This window comes from Vombatus ursinus, unplaced genomic scaffold, assembly GCF_900497805.2.
Source record: "Vombatus ursinus unplaced genomic scaffold, bare-nosed wombat genome assembly UNPS02014813.1, whole genome shotgun sequence".
Taxonomy (NCBI): Eukaryota; Metazoa; Chordata; class Mammalia; order Diprotodontia; family Vombatidae; genus Vombatus; species Vombatus ursinus.
In genome coordinates, this window is record NW_020954591.1 from 11905008 (window position 1) to 11925213 (window position 20206).

The window sequence follows — 20206 nt, forward strand, 5'->3', positions numbered from 1 at the left end:
TGATCAAGGTTATAGTGGCAGAGCCAGCATTACAATCCAGGTTTCTTTATTCCAGGGCCAATGTTCCTTCTACTCTGCCATAATGCCTTCCCTTAATACTACTTGATGAAAGGAGAAAAAGTTTTATATGCGGCTACCGTCTCAGAGGTGGGTAGCCAGAGTAAAAGAGTTGGATTTAGTCTGAAAAGAGTTTCCTCTTTTTTTCTATGAATAGCCAGGAATACACGTGTCCTCTGCACTTTCTCTCTGCTCCTGATACATAGAAGAAGGGGAAAAAAACGGTCAGAACCCATTTTCCTATTTTTGGCTTTCATGTTTTAATGAGATTGGGTTTATCTGGGTAGATTCTGTTGGCATTGGCCTAGGGGCTGACCCGTTGGGTAGTTTATCTAGGGACATGGACAGGCAGGAGAGGTGTGCCTACACCACAGCTGCACATAAAACGTTGGAAGCTGTCCCAGAATTTAAACGCTTGTGCAGACGCGGCCAATTTTTCCTTTTGTATTTCTGCAATAGGCTGGGGCCGCTTTAGGTTAACTTGACCCGTGCCTTTCGCAGAGTCATCTCATACGACTAAGGAGTTTGGTGCTGAAGCAAGTATTTAGGACCGAGAATTGCTTCTTTAAAAAAAAAGAAATTGGCCCTCAAATTGCACTGTACAAGACAGGGCCACGCTAGGGTTTGGTGGAAGTTTACAACTCGTGACACTAGAATTAGAGCAATGTAATCCGTCTCGGCCCTCCCTTCCCACCTCCGCTAAAAAACTCGCTACAAAACACAAACAAAAACACAAGCACGCAACTTGACAGAAGGGCGGGGCCGGGAGAGTGAATGACATCTGCCTCGACCAATGGCTGGGATCGGGCAGACCGCGGGCCCCAATGAGCGGCTCGGGCTCAGAAAGAGAGCAACAAAGTCATCTATGATGACACCCCGGTCCTTGGGTTTGCTTCCAGACACCCCACGCTCCCTCCCCGGCAGCGCTCGAGGTCGCTCTCCCCTGCTCTCTTGTCCTCGGGCGGGGCGCCAGCGGGAGGCGGCCGAGGCTCCCATTGGGCAGCGCCGCGGGGCGGACGTCACTGTCTTTGTCGCCGTCCAGCTCAAGAAGGTGGAAGGGGGGGAGGGAAGACTGCCCCGCTCCGCTGGGTGGAATGGACTGGAATGAGTGACAGCCGAGCTGCTGTGGCCCCCCCCAGGAAGAAGGAAGTGAAACGCGCAGAGGGGTGGGGAGAGCCCCAGGAGGAGTGGGGAGGGAGCCCGCTTTAGGTGAGGTGCGAGGGAGCCGACCTCCGGGATCCAGAAGGCACCTGGATACAGGACTCCCGTGGGGGCACCGTTGTACGTGCCAGGTCTACACTGCAAGGGAGACTGCGGGCTGGGGCCGAGTAATCAGACCACCCCCCTGAAACCACCACCACCCCCTCCTTGTAATTGTGCGAGTCCAAGTGGCATTCGGTTCGTTTGTGCGTCTAGAGTGGCCCTGAGAGTCCTAGACTGGCTCCAGGCTGGCCGCTTCAGGTGAGTAGACCTAGCCACACAGACTGGCCGCTTCAGGGGTATAGACCTGGCCACACAGAGTGGCCGCTTCGGGGGGGGGGGGGGGTAGACCTGGCCACACAGACTGGCCCTTCAAGGGAGTAGACCTGGCCACACAGACTGGCCGTTTCAGGTGGGGCTGATCGCATCTTTCTCCTCCTCCTCTAGTTGCTCATGACAAAGACGTACTGGCAGGCCGTCTCACCCCGAGGGACAGGTGAGTCTTCTGGCTCCCAGAGCAGTTGCCATGAGATCGCTGGGAAGCCGTGGTACTGAGAGCCAAGGATAAAACTGGGACTGTTACACTCCCCAGACTCCTGCGCTGACCAACAGGAAGATTTGAGCTTAAGGTGAGTCTCAACAATCCTCTTTTAGCTTTTTCCATGGATTTGTCCTGTAAAAACAGCCCTTTGTGTAAGGGAATGGCAAATATGCCAAGATAAATATGTCTGATTAGCCAATAGTGATACTCTGAAAGGTACTTGTCATTTGCGCAATAAAAACCAGTGGGCAAATTAATTAATTGAAATTAAAAGAATTATAAAAGCAGAGACCTGTAACGTGATGGGTGGCCAGAGCTGGTGATGTAATTTAGTAAAGGTTGTTTCCAAGTTTTAGTTAAGAAAAAAATACCTCCTCTTAAAAATAGAGAATTTGAAATCTTCCAGTTTACTGAGACTCCTCCTCCTAGGTAAAATAATTTCTTCTATAGTCAAGTCTAAACTTCCTGAGATCTCCTTAGTTTTTCCCCTTTGCTCCACAAAACTTCAACTTCACATTTGCCTTTTTAAAAAGTATACTATTATACTGAAATACATTTAGTTATGGATTTTCTTTCTTTTTTTCAGAGAATTAAACCAGACCTTCATCATGAAGATTCTGTTCATAGAACCTGCCATTTTCCTTAGTGCATTTGCTTTGTCTTTGACTAGTCCACTGACAACACAATACATATATCAGAGGATATGGAAGGAAACAAGTAACTATAGCTATATAGATAATAGCAATGTCTCTGAATGTGAAGCAAATAAAAGCAATCCAATTTATGAAATCCAAAAGGTAAGAAATAAAAAGATGGAATAAAAGGTAACAAGGAAAATGATTTGTAATTGTAAATTAACATGTAACGAATGAGAAAATTTAACTATATTCTCTCTGTTATCAACAAACATTTGGGGAAATGGGGACCGGAAGTTCAAAATGGGGATGTTGGCTCTATGCGTGAGCTATTTTGATATAATTTTATATTCCGGAAATCAGTCTCCCATCTAAACGTGATGGCATTGCATAATCTGAAAACAAAGTAGGGAAAGGGAATATGGCAGTTAGTAGAACTCTTAGGCCATTGTCTAAACATACAATGACTAAATTGTAGGCCTCAGTGATTCTCTCTTCAAATCTGTTTCAGAAATGGTTCAATGGAAGAATTTCAAAGAGTAGGGAAATCATGGCTAGCACTTCCTGAATGCTCACAGTTGGTATCCAATAAATAGTCCTTGGGCATATAGATAAGAGTGAGACCTTCTATAAAAAGGAACAATCATTCATTTGATAATTGACATCTGTGTTGGACTCATAAACTTGGACTCAGACTCAGGAAGGTCTTATTTCAGATCCTGTCTCAGACACATAAACAGCTGGGTTGGTATAAAAGAAAGAGATCTGGTTTTTGTGCCAGAGGACCTGGGTTTGAATCCTGACTCTACTACTTACTACCTCCCCTGTGACCTTCATTTCTGTCACTTCATTTTTCTGGGCCCTTCATTTTTCATCTGTAAATTGAGAAAGTTGGGCTAGATGTAAAAAATCTATAATTCTAAGTCACCTAGCCTTTCTCTGATCATTAGTTTCCTCATATGTAAAATGAAGATAACAATAGCACCTTTGTCCCATGGTTGCACAAATGTAACAATGCAAGTCAAACGTACTGTGAAACCTTGAAGCACTACATAAATGTGAGTTACTTGATTATTTTTATATCAACTGTTTGGATTGTTTCCTGAATATCATCTGCATGGAATCTTAGATGGCAACTTTATATTATTTAAAGTTTATGAATAACAAGCTGGTTTATAAAGAAAGCTATAATAATGTTTGCTAGTGTATTAGATAACACCTCAGTTTTATTCAGTAAGCATTGACTGAGTCCCTATTATGTGTCAGGCACTGTGCTAGACAGGTGTGTTGGGGAGGGATTGAAGTTAGGAAAGACTGGAGACTAATTAGAAGACTATTGTAAAAGTCCAAGTGGGATGGATAAAGCTAAGTGGTATGCTGCATAGAGTGCCGGGGCTGGAGTCGTTTTCCTGAGTTCAAATCCAGCCTCAGACACTTAGTAACTGTGTGACCCTTGGCAAGTTACTTCACCCTGTTTGCCTCAGTCTCCTCATTTGTAAAATGAGCTGGAGGAGGAAATGGCAAACCACTCCAGAATCTTTGCCAAGATTCTGGATCTTGGCAAATGAGATCACCAAGAGTTGGACACAACTGAAAAATGACTAAAAAGAGATGTTATGGGAATAAAATGAGATCACCAAGAGTTGGACGCAACTGAAAAATGACTGAAAAGAGATGTTATGGGGATAAAATGAGATCACCAAGAGTTGGACACAACTGAAAAATGACTGAAAAGAAATGTTATGGGGATAAAATCAGCAAGACCTGGTACCTGATTAAATGGAGAGGAAGAGAGGAGTGAAAAGTTAAAAATCATTCCTAGAATTTGTACCTGAGTAACTGGAAGGATGGTGATAGCCTCAACAATAACAACAACAACTCAGTCAGCTAATCAACAAACATTTATTAAATGCCTACTGTATGTGTATATCAGGCCGTGTGGTAGGGATGCAAAGGCAAAGATGAAATATAGCCCCTGCTCTCAAGGAACTCACATTCTGTTGGGGCAGATAGATATTTTCCCAAAAGTATTCAGTTTCTCTGTGTAATATCTTTCTTTACTGTCTTTACTGGAACCTTATTTTAAGCTGGGCTTATATGATTTTATGAGCATATAGAAACACTAGCAATAGGGAAGTTGGGAAAAGGAGTGACTGAGAGTAGGGGGAAAGATGAGCTCTATTTTGGGATGCCCCTGGGACATTCAACCAAGGGCAGATGTCCAACAGGCAGTGGGAGATTTGGGGCTTAAGCTCAGGAGATAAATGGGGTATATAGACATATAGATCTAGTAGTCATCTATATGGAGATGGCAATCCAGATTGGGAAAATGGCATATGTGTGTTTGTGTGTGTGTGTGTCTATTTTAATTAAGAACTGTTGACCCACAGGATAACAAAGATAGTGTGAGCCACATAAATATACAACAGCTTAACTTAAGAGTTTTTTTCTTAAAGAAATACAAAATCTTCCATTTCTCCATTAAAATTAGGAAAGCAAAGCATAAAGTAGTAAAAATTATTCAGGAAACCCTTGGTATTCCTGGATATGTGACTTAATGTTTTGGATATAGTGGTATTTGGATCTAGGTAGCACAGTGGATAGAGTCTTGGACCTGGAGTCAGGATATACCCGAGTTCAAATCTGGCCTGTGTGACCCTGGACAAATCACTTAACCTCTGTCTGCCTTGATTTCCTCAAGGGTAAAATGATATAGTAACAGCACTTACCTCCCAGGGTTGTTGTGAGGATCAAATGAGATAATAATTTTAAAGCTCTTAGCACAGTGCATGGCACATAGTAAGTGTTATATAAATGTCTTCTCTTTCTTTCTCTCTTTTTTCTTTTTTCTTTCTCTCTTTCTTCCAATACTGTATTGAAAGTACAGCTATTAGTGTATTCTCCCACTTAGACTTGTCACACAACATTCTGCCTTCATCCCCTGCCTACTCCAGTAGTTTCCGCAGTGAAAAAAACAAAAAAAAAAAAAAAAAAAACAAAAGCAAAAGCAAAAGTAAAACCGCAGGCCCTCATACAAGCAAACATGCTTTTCTCTAGTTGCTTATCCATGGAAGACTGATAAGAAATTTCTCTTAATTAGGCCCGCTCCCTACCTCCCTAGCACAGGTATATAGATTGCTGGTTCTCCTAGGGATTTGAATTGCACTATAAACCTGCAGAAAGACCTACTGACTTTTGCTACCTTAGAAGCCATGGCTGCCTACCTTGTCACTCAATTTTGAAGATCCTTACTGCCTTGGAAATTATTCTGCATAGTCCCAGTTAACTAGTGTTGGACTTTCTGTTGTGGCTAACATATCTGAGAGGCTTTGAATTTTTTTCCCCTTAATAATGTTTTTATTGTCAATATTTGGGAAGACTGGCAAAAACATCTTTTTTATCTGTTCTCTATTCCTCTCTGTGTATGTGTGCCCTCTCCATATCTCCATATCTTCTTTCCTAAGCCTCAGCCTTCTTCTCTGACCCTAGGTTTCATGATCTTTCTCCTTCTGCCTCTGGCTCTCTGTATGTCTCTGTTTTTATTCTATTTATCTTTCCCATCTTCGCTTGTCTCCCAATATCTTCATTTTTCCTTAAACTGATAAAGACACTCATACAGATCCATATACAATGAGTATGTAATGTATATGCCAATGAGTATATGCCTTATTCAGCATATTTACATTTTTCATATCACCATGAAAAACTTCCAAAGTGGTATTTCCACAATTATAGGCATATTACCCCCTCTGGAAAAGCATTTTTGTGTAGTGAGTCAAGGACTCTTGGATTCAGAGTTCCTACTCTGAGACAACCTGGCTATAGTACTTTGGACAAGTCACTCTCAATGCCATGCAGAAGAGCTGTTGATGTACATAGGCAGGTGGAGTTTCTTCAAGGGAATTCCCTATACCAATGGAATTATAGGTCTGGACAAAACAAAGCAAAAACAAACAAACAAAAAAAGCCCAACAAAACCCAAACCACTTCTATACTTAATCTGTGTTGATTAAGTCAGAGATTGAAGTTAATTTGTGGGGTAACGGTTTTTGTAACCTCCATTTAAATTCAATTTCAAGGAAGCTGTGCTGATTTTATCTTTTCTAAAGCTCTCCATATATATTTCATTGACTTGTATTAATGTTTCTCCACTAAAAATACTCATCGAATACCTCATTATGTCATGGATAGGACCATGGATTTTTAGGAACTATAGTAGTGTAGTGTGAATTATGTCTCCCACACTGGTAATGTTCTTCCTCCTCTCTCATACTTCTTGATTTCTCTGGCTTCCTTCGAAACAGCTCAAATCCCACTTTCTACAGGAAGCTTTTCCTGGTCTCCTGCTTTCCTACTCCATTACTAGTGCCTTTTTCTCAGAGATTACTTTCTAACTACTCTTTACATATCTTGCATGTACCTAGTTATTTGTATATATTATCTCTCCCCATAGAATGGAAGCCCCTTGAGGGCAAGGACTTTTTCTTTAAGTTTCTTTGCGTTCCTTACACTCAGCACAGTACCCGGCACACAGTAAGCAATTAATAAATGCTTTTGACTGATTGCTTTTTTGACTGAGGACCTACCATGTTGGAAAGGGTTCAAATCCTGGCCTTATGATGTTCGTAATCTGAAGCCCAGACTCACCAGATTCAGAAGGCTCATCATCAGGGGTTGGCCACTAGATGAGTTTTTTGGCCATTGAAATCCATCAGATTATCGACTAAGAGGGTGTTATTTGTGTTAGTCCAAGGGGATGAAATTGTGGATCCTTTAAGTTTCAAAGTATACTAATAATATTGATTAATTATATAATTACATTGATTTCTTTTTTTCTTCTTTGTAGGAAGTTCAAAAAAAAACCTCTCTTTTTAATCTTCAGATGGACTTAAGTGCATTGATTCCTGGCATTGTAGTTACCTTCATTCTTTTATCCAGCAGTGATCAAAAAGGACGAAAAGGGCCTCTGGTTTTGTCCTCTATAGGTGCTCTTGCAAGCAACATTTGGCTTTGTTTGCTCTCATATTTGGGCTTACCTATCCAACTGCTGATAGCATCCACTTTAATCAGTGCATTTTGTGGCAATTCAACAACCTTTTTGGGAGGATGCTTTGCTTACATAGTTGATCAATGTAAAGAAGAGAAACAGAAAACTATACGGATAGCCATCATTGACTTAATACTTGGACTTGTTACTGGATTAACAGGATTGTCTTCGGGCTATTTCATCAAAGAACTTGGTTTCGTGTGGTCATATTTTATTACTTCATTGGCTCTAACCATTAACTTGATATATATAGTATTTTTTCTTGAGGACCCAATTAGTGTGTCTTCATCTCAGGATTCTTCCATGTCATGGAGTAAAAACTTTAAAAAATCATTTTTAAGAGCTTATATGCTTTTTAAAAATATTACTGGCAAACAAAGGACTTTGCTCTGTTTGCTACTTTTTACAATGATTACTTATTTCTTCGTAATAATTGGTTCATCTCCTATATTTATCCTTTATGAGCTGAATTCACCTCTCTGCTGGAATGAAGTCTTCATAGGATATGGTTCATCCTTAGCAAGCATATCTTTCTTGACTAGTTTTCTAGGGATATGGTTTTTTTCTTACTGTCTTAAAGATGTTTACATCGTCTTCATTGGAATTTTGACCACGGCTGGAGGGATGGCACTGACTGTATTTGCCAGAACAACACTGATGATGTTGTTAGGTGAGTTCAAAACTCAGCCCTTTGATGGAACCACACTGAAAGGGAAAACTTTTATTATAAGATGCCCACTATCTGGATAGTAAGGATGGGATTTAAAATGCCAATGGCGCCTAGGAATCAAAATTCAAAAGGAGAGGCAAATTATCTTGTTCTTTAAATGAAATCAGAGCTCAACAAATAACAAGGCAAATTATCAGTAGATTGATGAATGAATCTATTAGCTGAGGAAGGCTTATGCTAACCCAAAATTTAAGAAAGAAAATATTGCACTCAATTCATCATCAATTAAACAACTAAAAGAGGATTAAGTGAAGAAATTTAAATATATGAACTAATCTTGATTTACATGGAGGCCTCAAGCTTTCAAGAATGCTTATTTTGGAACTATTAGTGCAAATAAAAATAAACAATCCTTATAGACCAGTCCATGCCAATAAGAATTTGTTCCAAAATTCCTATTCCAGTGCTTTGCAGAACCAAAACTAAACCGGTATATGCCTTATGCCTAAAAATCAATTAATCAACAAATATGTAAGCACCTACTATGTGCCAGGCACTTTTTCTTCTGATTTGAAAAAACTGTATTTTAAATTTTCTTGAATCACTGTATATAAGGACAAGTATACGGTTGCACCAATATTTATACATGTTACAGTGGATGCTTAAAATATTAATGATTAGAAAGCAACCTGGTACAATAGAAAGAGCCCAAGATTTAGAGTCAGTGGACCTGCATTCAAATCACAGCTTTTTCTGCTGCTCATTATCTGTATGACCTTGGGCAAGTTACCTAGCTTCCCTGATCCTGAGGTCCTCATCTGTCACATGAGGGGTTGGACCAGATTGTTTATTTTATCATGAAAGTAACAAGTGGCTTATTTTTTTTTTCACAACAGACTAACAAGCACAATGCCAGGCACATGGGAGGTCCTTAATAGATGCTTACTGATTGATTCTTAAGCTTAATGTATACACTGATTTCAATGGAATAACAGCTCTGTTTGTTTTTAATTATTCATCAAAGATTTACAATTGGCTAAGTCAGTTTGGTCCTTAAGGTCTACAGAATGAGATACTTTTGGAAGGGGAAAGGAATAAGAGTTTGGTGTGGTTTGGTTTGGTATTTAGTTAAACATTGATCAATTTCCTTAATAAATAAATGATTTTTAATGATTTTTCCCTCCAGTCAGGATCCCTTTCCTCTTTACCTTCATGCCCTTGTCTGTTCTTCGGTCCATGTTATCAAAAGTGGTTCCCTCTACTGAACAAGGTGAGTTTAATATATGAGAGAGACAGATTGTTCTTACTGTTAAGAGATCTGGAATTCCAGATCACAAAGGATCAATTTATATTTCCTCATTGTGCCCTATAGCTTTTAGGGTTTTATTTGTTTTTGTTTTTTAAACCAAACTACATTTTAATCAAATGGGAAACTGTGTTAGGAAGAAGCTTGAAAGTATCCATTAGGGGAAGGGTGAGGAGGGAAGGGATGGACATGTAATTGCACTGGTTTAGACAACTCTCAATGAAAAACTCCCTCTACCACAGCAGGTCCTCACCTGTCCTACAATTTATGGGGTACTCAGAGGTGAAATGACTTGTCCAGAGCCCTACACATGCTATTGCATGTGTCTGAGGGGGCACTTGACCCCAGGTCTCCGTGACTCTAAGACCAGTTCTCCATCCCCTATGGAAGTCAATCCACTGTATCTCACTTATTGGGCTGGGGTTTAAAATCTACAACTGATATGTTTAATTTCAATATTCTATGTATATATGACAAACAGTGTGATATGATGGATAGGAACTTGGCTTTGAGTTAGGAGAATCTGTATCCATACCTTGCCTTTGGCATCTACTAGCTATGCGACCCCAGTGGACAAATCACTTCTCAGTGTCCCTAAGCAACTCTCTAAGGTGGACAGTACTGACCTATAGGACTGGAGGGAGCTCTATGAATTGATTAAATTATCAGTCTGGTTTAAAAAAAGTATTGATATGGCTTTGTGAATAATCTAGGAAAATTCTACCATAATCTCCACTGTCAACTTGTTCTTGGGTGGCTAACTTTAAAAAAATCCTTTGATCCCTTTAAATTCTTATGGTTGCTTATAGAGACAGATAGATGGAACATGGCCTAGAGTTAAGAAGATCTGATTGTGTGACCCTGTATGTCCTAGATTCAGCATTCATATGTATATGCTAACTGGGCTTTTGAATTGTATCAAGAAATAATAATTCCTGACATTTTTGTTGTTCAGTCATTTCAGTTGTGTCTGACTCTTTGTGACCTCTTTTGGGGTTATCCTGGCAAAGATACTGGAGTGGTTTGCCATTTCCTTCTCTAGCTCATTTTACCAACAGGGCTGGGACTTGCCCAGGGTCACACATTTAGTAAGTGTCTGAGACAGAATTTAAACTCAGGTCTTCCTGACTCCAGTCCTGGCTTTCTAAACAAAGTGCCACCTAGTTGCACCTGACATTTACACAGCACTTAAAGGTTTGCCAATTAATTTATTTACATTACCTAATGTAAATCCTGTGGGTTAGGTACTATCAGTATTATTGTCCACATTTTACAGATGAAGAAACTAAGTCTCAGAGAGGATCAGTGATTTGCCTAACAAATGTCAGAAATAAGGGTTGATCCCCAGCAGGTCACCTGCCTCCAAGTCCAGTATTCTTGCGATACACTATACTACTTCTATTAAGTAGATGTAGAAATGATCCTGAGTACCTTTACCAAGTAGGTGCAAGGAATAATGCATTCATAGGACCTCATTAGAATAAATCTCTCACTTAAAAATGGGAGCCATAGGAAACATATGTTGTTGTTCAGTTGTGTCCAACTCTTCATGACCCCATGGACCATACTGTCCATGAGATTTTCTTTGTAAAGATACTGGAGTGATTTGCCACTTCCTTTGCCAAGGGTTTAAAGCAAACAGAGGTTAAGTGACTTGCCCCAGGGGTCACATAGCTACTAAGTGTCTGAGGCCAAATTTGAACCCAGCACTCTATCCACTCTATCTATCTAGCTGCCTCTTAAATATGGAATTTAACTTTACATTTGTAAAAACTATCAAGACACAATAAAGAAAGGTTCTTATTCTGTTTTTTTATAGTTCTTTAAATCTACCTTGCTAGATATAAATAACTTGGATGCCACATAAAGGCCATTGGTAAACAGGAATTTACTCACTTTTTATGAGATATTGAATGACTAAAAAAGGCTTTTGTCTCCTTCTACCAAGAAATCAACATGAATCTGCTCCAGTTTTGTTTTTGCTGTTAGTCAATAAGCATTTATTAAGCACCTACTATGTGCCAGGCACTGTGCTAAGTACTGGGATACAAAGAAAGACAAAAATTGTTTCTGCCCTCAAGGGGATCACATTCTAATGGGGAAGACAAAATGTAAATAGCTAGGTACACACAAGACACATCCTTTTCAAGGATGACAGTGATATGTGAACCTGAATGTCTTCAGGAGTAATAGGGAAATTTAGAAGAGAGGAAGGTTTCAGGGGAAAGATGAATTCTGTTTTGTACATGTTAAGTTTGAGATGGCTCTGGGACAGCTATTTTGAAATTTCCTTTAAGCAGTTGGCAATAACAGACTAGCACTTGGGAGATAAGAACTAGATATATGTGGGAATCATATGGACAGAGATAATAACTGAACTCATGGGAGCTGATAAGATCACCAAGCCAGACAGCATACAGAGAAAAGAGAAGACAGTCTTAAGATGACCTCATCCTCCCCTGCCATCTTAACAGCGCTCTGACAGTTTACTGGGAAATCGTCAGCTTTTAATAGGATAATTGGAGTATACTGAATAAGTAGCTAGTATTTTCCACTGGCACATACCAAGGTCTTCAAAAACCTTTGTAGATTTGACTTGACTTCCTAGGGATAACTTTTTAAATTATCACTTTAAACTAATTTGCTGTATATTTGACACCATATAGGATATTGGAATAGCTGGGCATCTGAGAGATGTTTTTTCCAATGCCTTATGAAATGTGGCATTATGGAACGGATTTATTTTGGGAATGATCTAATCCAGCAATCATTTATTCAGCATCAACTTTTACCGTAAGGACAGGTAGGCAGCACAGTGGATACAGTGCTGAGTCAGGAAGACTTATCTTCCTGAGTTTAAATCTGGCCTCATATACTTACTAGTTGTGTGACCCTGGGCAAGTCATTTAACCCTGTTTGCCTCAGTTTCCTCATCTGTAAAATGAGCCGAAGAAGGAAAGGGCAAGCCACTCCAACATCTGCCAAGAAAACCCCAAATGGAGTCACAAACAGTCAGACGTGACTTAACGACAACTTTTACTACATGCTTAAATTATTTGGATTTTTTTTCTTTGTTTCATGGGCTCGTGATGAGCCTTTTCACATTTAGGCTTATCCTTTGGACACAAAACTCAATCTATCACTGGGACTATGCTCTAAGCCTTTCTGCCCTGAAAGAACCTGCCTGCTATTTTGAGGGATCTGTGACCTCATTAATAATAATAATTGTTATAATAGCTAACATCTATATAGAGCTTACTATGTGCCAGGCACTAAGTGCTTAACAATTATCTCATTTGATCCTCACAACAACTCTGGGGGTGGGGGAGGTAGGTGTTATTATCCCCATTTTACAGATGAGAAAACTGAGGTAAACAGAGGTTAAATGACTTGCCTAGGCTTATACAACTAGAAAGTATCTGAGGTTTTATTTGAACCCAACCTTGACTCCAGCCTGGATGCTTTATCCACTCTATCTACCACCTAGTACCTTATCATTGATGTGAGTACATTCTTCAGTGGTACAGATTGCTACCTATCCACACCTTCTGTCCTGCAACTCTTCCCTGCCTAAATCTGCCACAGAGCTCCACCCATCATGCTAGGGGTCTTCTGGTTCTCTTGACATTGTATGAAATGCCAGTGGAGTACATGGGCTGTCTATTGCTTATCCCTTATTCTCAATCCATGACTGGCTCATCTTTTCCAGTCAAAAGTGTCTCTGATGACTTCCTTTAAAATGTCAGCCCTGTGAGTGGGGAGGGTAAGGCTGGCAGGTCAGTTGAGCTCAACAGTTCTGAGCTGTAGCAGGCTAAGCCAATCAGGTATCCAAACAAAGTTCAGTATTAATATGATGAGCCCACAAGAGTGGGGACCACCAGATTGCCTAAAGAGAGGCAAATCAGCCCAGTTCAGCTGTCCTGTGATGATCAGACTGGGATTGAGCCTGTGAATAGTCATTGTACTTCCAGGTAGTATGAGATAGGGAGACCCAGCCTTTAAATAAAAACCAAATGTTTCCTTTCCTCATTCTACTCTTTGTTGGTAACATATTGTAACCTACTTAGAACCAATATGCCCCTCAGTTTATTCTTTGGAGAACTGTTGTGTCCCATGATTTGCAGCTCTCTCTACTGGAGAACTTTGGTGGTCATTAAAAACATTGTGCAATTTCCTAAAGGCATTTCCACCTGTTTTCCATCTTCTGTTCAGTTTTGGGCCCAATTGGTTGTTCATCCATAATGTCTGTCCAAGATATGTGTATTGGTGGGTGAGCTCATGGGTTTTCCATACAACTGCATATTAGACAATAGGCATTCTTCATTGACTTATTCTTTTCCCATGTGGGTAAAGGCTAAGCTTTCTTTGAGCTAGTATGCATTTCACTTAGGAGGCTCTGCAGTGTTCTGGGGCATTAAATAATCAGTACGATCTTGGCCACAATGGGATCATCTAGAGGTCCTCACCATCTATAGGGATGGTGTAATTTGCACTGGATTTAATTCACGAGCATGACAAGCACCTTTGGCAAACTAAGCCTTGCTTACTATAACCAAGCAAATGAGTGGGAGACATCGTGTTGGGGAAGAATCTATAATGAACGTTTTAGTCTTTTAGAATAGTCAACAAACAATAACCCAGGAGGGTGTTGTATTCTTTATACCTTTCAGCCAATTGTGTGACAGTAAAGATGTGGTTTGCTGCAGAATATCATTTGAAAAAGTCCATTTCTTAGTCTTATCTTCAAGAACTACCTTAAGGCATGGGTAGATCAATCTAATAAATATTTGCAGAGATAGGAAAGTAGGCATATTTTTATTTCCTCAATTACCTTTTATGGAGGAAGGGTAACAAGGTCTGAAACTATTTTCAGTCCTTTGGTATGCACCACCCTTTCAGATACTTTGAGACTTGATCACTCAACGTTTTAATAACTGTGGTGCCTTCATCATGGGTCTCCCTCCTCTATACCTGCTTGGTCTAGTGTCTATCTTTGTTTTACTTAATGACATTTCTACTTCCTCATTGTAGCACACTGAAAGTGTTGGGAAGTTAGGATCCAAATGTGATAGCTTTACTGGTATTGATGGGAAAAGAGAGTTTGTTATGGAAATATTTGCAGTTTTTAATTCATTTTTGTCGGTTTTTTGTTTTCCTTTTTAGACACTTAATCCTTAAAGCAGATACTTCAGAAGGGGAAATCTCCTTTTGGGACCACTAGGATTTTGCTGTCTACAGATGGAATAATATTTTAATAGAGCCACATTAGCTTTATCATTTAATACCTGGTAGAAATGGGATTCAGGATCGGTGCTTGGAGGGTGGGGCAGGGGATATGGACAAAGATCTCGGTGTAGGGCTAAGGGAGCAAAGAAAAATAAACCACTTATTTTATAATTTTGCAGAACAGCTGTTTAAACCAAAGAGTTATGACCAGAATTTATGTCTTATTTTGGTTATTTTAATAACTAATCATGCTTACATGACTTTCAAAGATAAACCTGCCTTGTATTAAATCCCATTTTAGTGAAAAGCATCATAGCAATATTCATGAGACTTTAATGATCTAAAACAGGGGTGGAGAACCTGCAACCTGTGGCCTTGATTGAGGAGGCAGGGTCCCCACCCCTGATCTAAAAGGTTCTAAAATCAAGAAATTCAGTAGGTAATGGGACCAGATATTTTCTGATCCCTTTCTGAACAATTTCACCCCATTGAGTACTATTCTTTCAATTCAATCATTTGTTTTTCCCCCAGGTACGTTGTTTGCTTGTATTGCTTTCTTAGAGACGCTGGTTGGAGTTACCGCAATTTCTGCCTTTAATGGCATTTATTCAGCCACTGTTGCTTGGTTTTCGGGATTCACTTTTATGCTCTCAGCTGGTCTTTTATTAATCCCAGTTATCAGTCTATGGTACGTCAATATTTAAAAATTGTTTAACAATATGAAAGTCAGCATAAGAATGTGAAAATCTCTTGACCTAGTCTACCAGTTAATTTACATAATTTGCACAAGTTATATATTACAAAGTACCCTTCTCAAGAACTTTTAGCCTTAATAAAATTTGTTAGTTTTAGAGTGGAAGAGGAAAGATGAAGACATACATGGTCACAGATAATAGTACAAAGAAAAAATCATGATTAATAGGGGAACACAAAGGTATTAATTATTATCTCCTTAAATATAGTAAAAATTATTTGATTAGAACACGAGGATAGAAAAGTATTTTAAAACCACAGGAAGTCACTTTAATACCTGTTCAGCCTTTGACGAAATCTTTTAAGCTCTCATCGCTTCAATTTCTCATTTGTGAAATAAGGAGGTTGGAACTTTACTTCCAGTTTGGACATTCTGCTATTCAGAAGGATACTGATTTCATAGAAAATAATTTCTTTCAGATAATATTCCCTAAGCCTGAATTCAACCTGGATTCTTGGCTAAATTTATAAAACCAGATAGTTCACTGCACAGGCTAACAGGAGACCTGAGTTGTCATTCACGATCAAGTGCTAGTGGATTCCTATGTGATTCTATCTTTGTATTTGAATACAAAAAGAAAAGAATTCATAGATTTAGAGCTGGAAGACTATTGATTCTAATCCCCTCGACTTACATATGAGGAAACTGAAGTACATAACAGTTAAGGGACTCACTCATGGTCACACAGCTAGTAAGTGTTGGAGGTGGGATTTGAAGATCAGATCTTTCTGATTCCAGATCCAGTCAGTGCCTTATCTGCTATGCCATGCACACATAAATCCAACAGTATGAGAAAGTGTTGAAGAATCAAGATCAGAAGAATGAACATAAAAATAGATTCACATTTCCTTTTGCTTTCCAGATACTCCAAATCATTTGTCATCTGGATAACTGACAGCTAGAAAAGGAGGAACTATCTATATAGTATTATAGTACTATAATATAACAGATAATAATAATAAATAATAAAACAGATAATAAACAGATCTGGTTTAAAACAGATATAATAACATCACTATACTATGGACCTAGCAAATCAGTAATATAAGCATAATATCTGTAGATCTATAGATATGTATTATATATCTGTATATATATATATCTGTATATTATATATATGTATGTATATATGTATATTTGTCATACTGTATTCAGGGAATTGAACTAGACACTCAGCTTTCTATCTCTACTTCCTTGGAAATGGTAGATAGGATAGCAGAAATGTACATGGGGTGGGGCAACAGTTAGAATCATGTTCTATGGCTTTATTTCCTTTCCCCTAATTAAAGAGGTGCCATGGTTGTTACAGGGACAGGCAAAATGCTTGCTGTCTTCTGGTTTATCAGATGTGTGCAAACAAAAAGCCTGTGCTCCAGACATCTTGACTATTGAGATGTTATTTAGTTGTTTCAGTCGTGTCTGACTCTTCTTGACCCCATTTGGAGTTTTCTTGGCAAAGATACTGGAGTGGTTTGACATTTCCTTCTTCATCTCATTTTATAGATGAGGAAACTCAGGCAAAGAGTTAAATGACTCAACCAAGGTCACACAGCTAGTGTCTGAGGCTACATTTGAACTCAGGTCTTCCTGACTCCGGGTCCAGCACTCTATCCATTGTGTTACCTAGCCACCCAATTGAGATTACATTGCTTTAATAAACAATTATAAATAATAAAATTATTATTTATTAATATATAATTATATAGAAATTAAATAATTTTTAATTTTATTATTTATTATATATAATTTATAATTATATTCATATATAATTATAATTCTTATATTATTATAAACATAAATGAATTAAACATATAATTATATATGAATATAATTATTATCTAAAATAATAAAATAAATATATAATAATAAAATAAAAATCAATGAAATTGAAGAGAATTCTTATTGGAAATCTTTATTCTTTTCCTGATGTACTGTATTTTTATTTTGTTAAACATTTCCCAATTACATTTTACATTTTTTTATATTTTTTTATTTTTTTCTCAATTACATGTAAACAAAAATTTTTGACATTCCTTTTTGAAAAATTTTAACATTCCTTTTTGAAAATTTTGAGTGCCAAATTCTCTCCCTCTTTCTCCCCTCCCCGCTCATTGAGAAGACAAGGAATTTGATAGGTTCTACATGTGCAGTTATACAAAACATTTCCATATTATGTTGGAATACATGATATGTATAGAAGCCCTCTGTATCAACAGTCCATGTAGAGTCTGACCTAAAGATGAGTTCAATGAAAAGGTTTCCTGAAATCTTTTTATCCCTACAAAGCTAAAATGTGCTTATTAAATTAAGAATATTACCAGCCCCTTTGGCTGCTGACAACAGTCAAACAAGTGGCTTCAAATCATCTCAAAAGTTGAGATGATCAGTCTCAGATCGAAGATAAAGCTGAACCAGCTCTTCTGTCAAACCGTGGTTCTCTTGTTCTTCCTCCATGCTGTGGTTTCCCACTGAGGCTATAAGGAGACAGGTAAAGAAACAGAGGAGCACAGGACACAGGATTTTAGATTTGGAGCTTGAAAGGATCTTAGAAGTCAAGCCCAACCACTGCATTTTGCAGATGAGGAAACTGAGCCCTAAGCTCAGGGGGATATTAAGTCACCCAATGGAGTGGTATTTGCATCTAGATCTTCCTTACTCCAAGTCTTGTATTCTGCCCACTACACCACCTTTCTTCCCTCTGTCTTAATTCACACATGAGCCTTCTTTCACTTTCCTCCAAGGTAGTTAACTGCATTTTATTCAAAATGACACTATGTATACCTCTATACTGCAAAATTTGATAAGAAGACTGTTGGCTAGGATAGGTGGAATGAAAATTACTGACAGACTCAATAAATTGCTTTATCTGTTTGAAAACATTTTATTCATTCATCTATTTATTTATTCTGTTTTTTTTTTGCAGTGTTATAATGTGTATTAGTTGGGATGAAGAAGACCATGAGCTTCTTATACAAGAAGAATCCAGGGAAGACAGCATAGTCAACTGAGCCATTATGATGTTTTCCTTATTCATTAGCATTGTCATATGCTCTACCTGTATGATAAATGAAGTGATGGAGCACATGGTTCTCTACCACACTGTTAACTAACTCACTGCTAACTAGAAAATAAGCCCCTACCGATCAGGGACTATGTTTCCTTTTTGCACTAACTTTGGTAGGATGCTATCTATGCACATTGAGCACTTAGTATTGGAGTGATGTTTAAAATGATACGTTAATACCAATACAGAGATGGAACTTTTCAATGAGCTGCGCTTTTTTTTTTTTAATGTCCAAAAAGGGACGTAAAACATAACAGCCCAGGGAAGCTAGTGAAACCCCGATCTGTGAACTCCAATCCTGTGATGTCAGTGTTTACCTCCCGAACAAAATACTTATCATCTTTGTACCTTGGACTTTTCATCTATGTAGCTTGTGAGGCAATACTGATCCACCTCTCAGGGATGTTTAGATGAATAACTAATGGAAATAATAAAATAATAAATATAACATAGCAGCACCCAATACCTGGTATGATGAGTTGCACTTAGTAAGTGCTTAACAAATGTTTATTGAATTGTCTGTATTGGCAGTTACCACGATTTGGAATAGAATCACCCCTAAAAATAGCTATGATTGTGTTATGGCTAACTCAAATTTGGTTATGGCCAAAATTATGAACCTCCAAAAGACAAGCCACCTGACCACTATGGTTTTTTTTAAAACTTTTTCTGGTTTCTGTTAATCTTGATAATACTCCTAATTTTGTACATTGAGATGGTTTAAAAATGGAAATGTGGGCTTATAAAATCGACTTTCAAAATCTTTTGAAAAATTAATAAATTGAAAAACAATATGAAGCATTGTATGATTATATGCTACTCTTTTCTGCAAGAGATGTTCACACTATATAATCTCTATAATTTTAATTGTATAAACAAAGATCAGAGTAAGCACTTAATAAATACTGAAAGAGACTGTCCCAAAAGTCTTAGTGCTGTTTTTAAGCTTTAAATAACAGAAATATAAATGGCACAAACTTAAAAAAACATTTAGAAGGTAAAATATTGGCAAGTTTCTTAACGAATCCAACATAATCACTGTCTCTGTCTATTTTTGAACTTTGTAAAAACTTCCATCCACTGCTGCTCAGGGACTAAAGGACTGTGTTTGAAATTGAAGCCTTAAGATCATGACAGGTCTAGATGCCTTTGTGACAGTTTTGACATGATCTCCTAAGAAAGAGCCTCAGGTGACTGAAATGGCTAAACAAGAGTACCTCCATTACCAATCCTAGGTCTGAGATAGTGTCATCCACCAACTGTCTGACATGTGATGCATGACAGGATAAATGGTCTTGTTAAAATTAAATTATTAAAAATTCACAAAACTAAATGTTAAAGAAATTTAAATATCAATTTAATTACTAATTAACATAATTAATATTAAATTAAAAATTTAAATAAAACATTAATGTTTTAATAAAATTAATTTGAATAAAATTTAATTGTCAACTGATTTTTTTGTAAGTTTGTAGCATGTATACTTCTGTAGTTAGTGAAGCTTGAAACTTCACTGAGACTTGGGATATCCCAAAGAGTAACCCATGGGGACAGTAATGTTAATTCACCTTAGTGATATTTACTATGCTGTATAGGACTTAACACATTATAACCACACAGTAACTATTAGGCCACGTATCTGTACTTGTTATTGTCATAGTTACATAATAATAACCACACTGGTAATAAATCACTTAGTGAACTTC

General features: G+C 38.1%; 1 protein-coding gene across 2 annotated transcripts; it reads left to right on the top strand.

Annotated features, from left to right (window-relative positions):
• The first annotated feature begins 1103 nt into the window (after positions 1 to 1103).
• Positions 1104 to 19306, top strand: SLC46A3 (solute carrier family 46 member 3). Of its 2 annotated transcripts, XM_027835196.1 has the most exons (7): positions 1104 to 1518; positions 1705 to 1886; positions 2385 to 2595; positions 7280 to 8150; positions 9337 to 9420; positions 15214 to 15370; positions 18360 to 19306. In XM_027835196.1, exons 3-7 carry the CDS (start codon positions 2407 to 2409, stop codon positions 18442 to 18444), a joined length of 1386 nt encoding a protein of 461 aa, XP_027690997.1. In that variant the 5' UTR covers positions 1104 to 1518; positions 1705 to 1886; positions 2385 to 2406; the 3' UTR covers positions 18445 to 19306. The 2 variants fall into 2 exon arrangements, with proteins under 2 accessions (XP_027690997.1, XP_027690998.1); XM_027835197.1 differs by lacking the exon at positions 15214 to 15370 and having other exon boundaries at positions 1108 to 1518; positions 18360 to 18446.
• Positions 19307 to 20206: the final 900 nt, after the last annotated feature.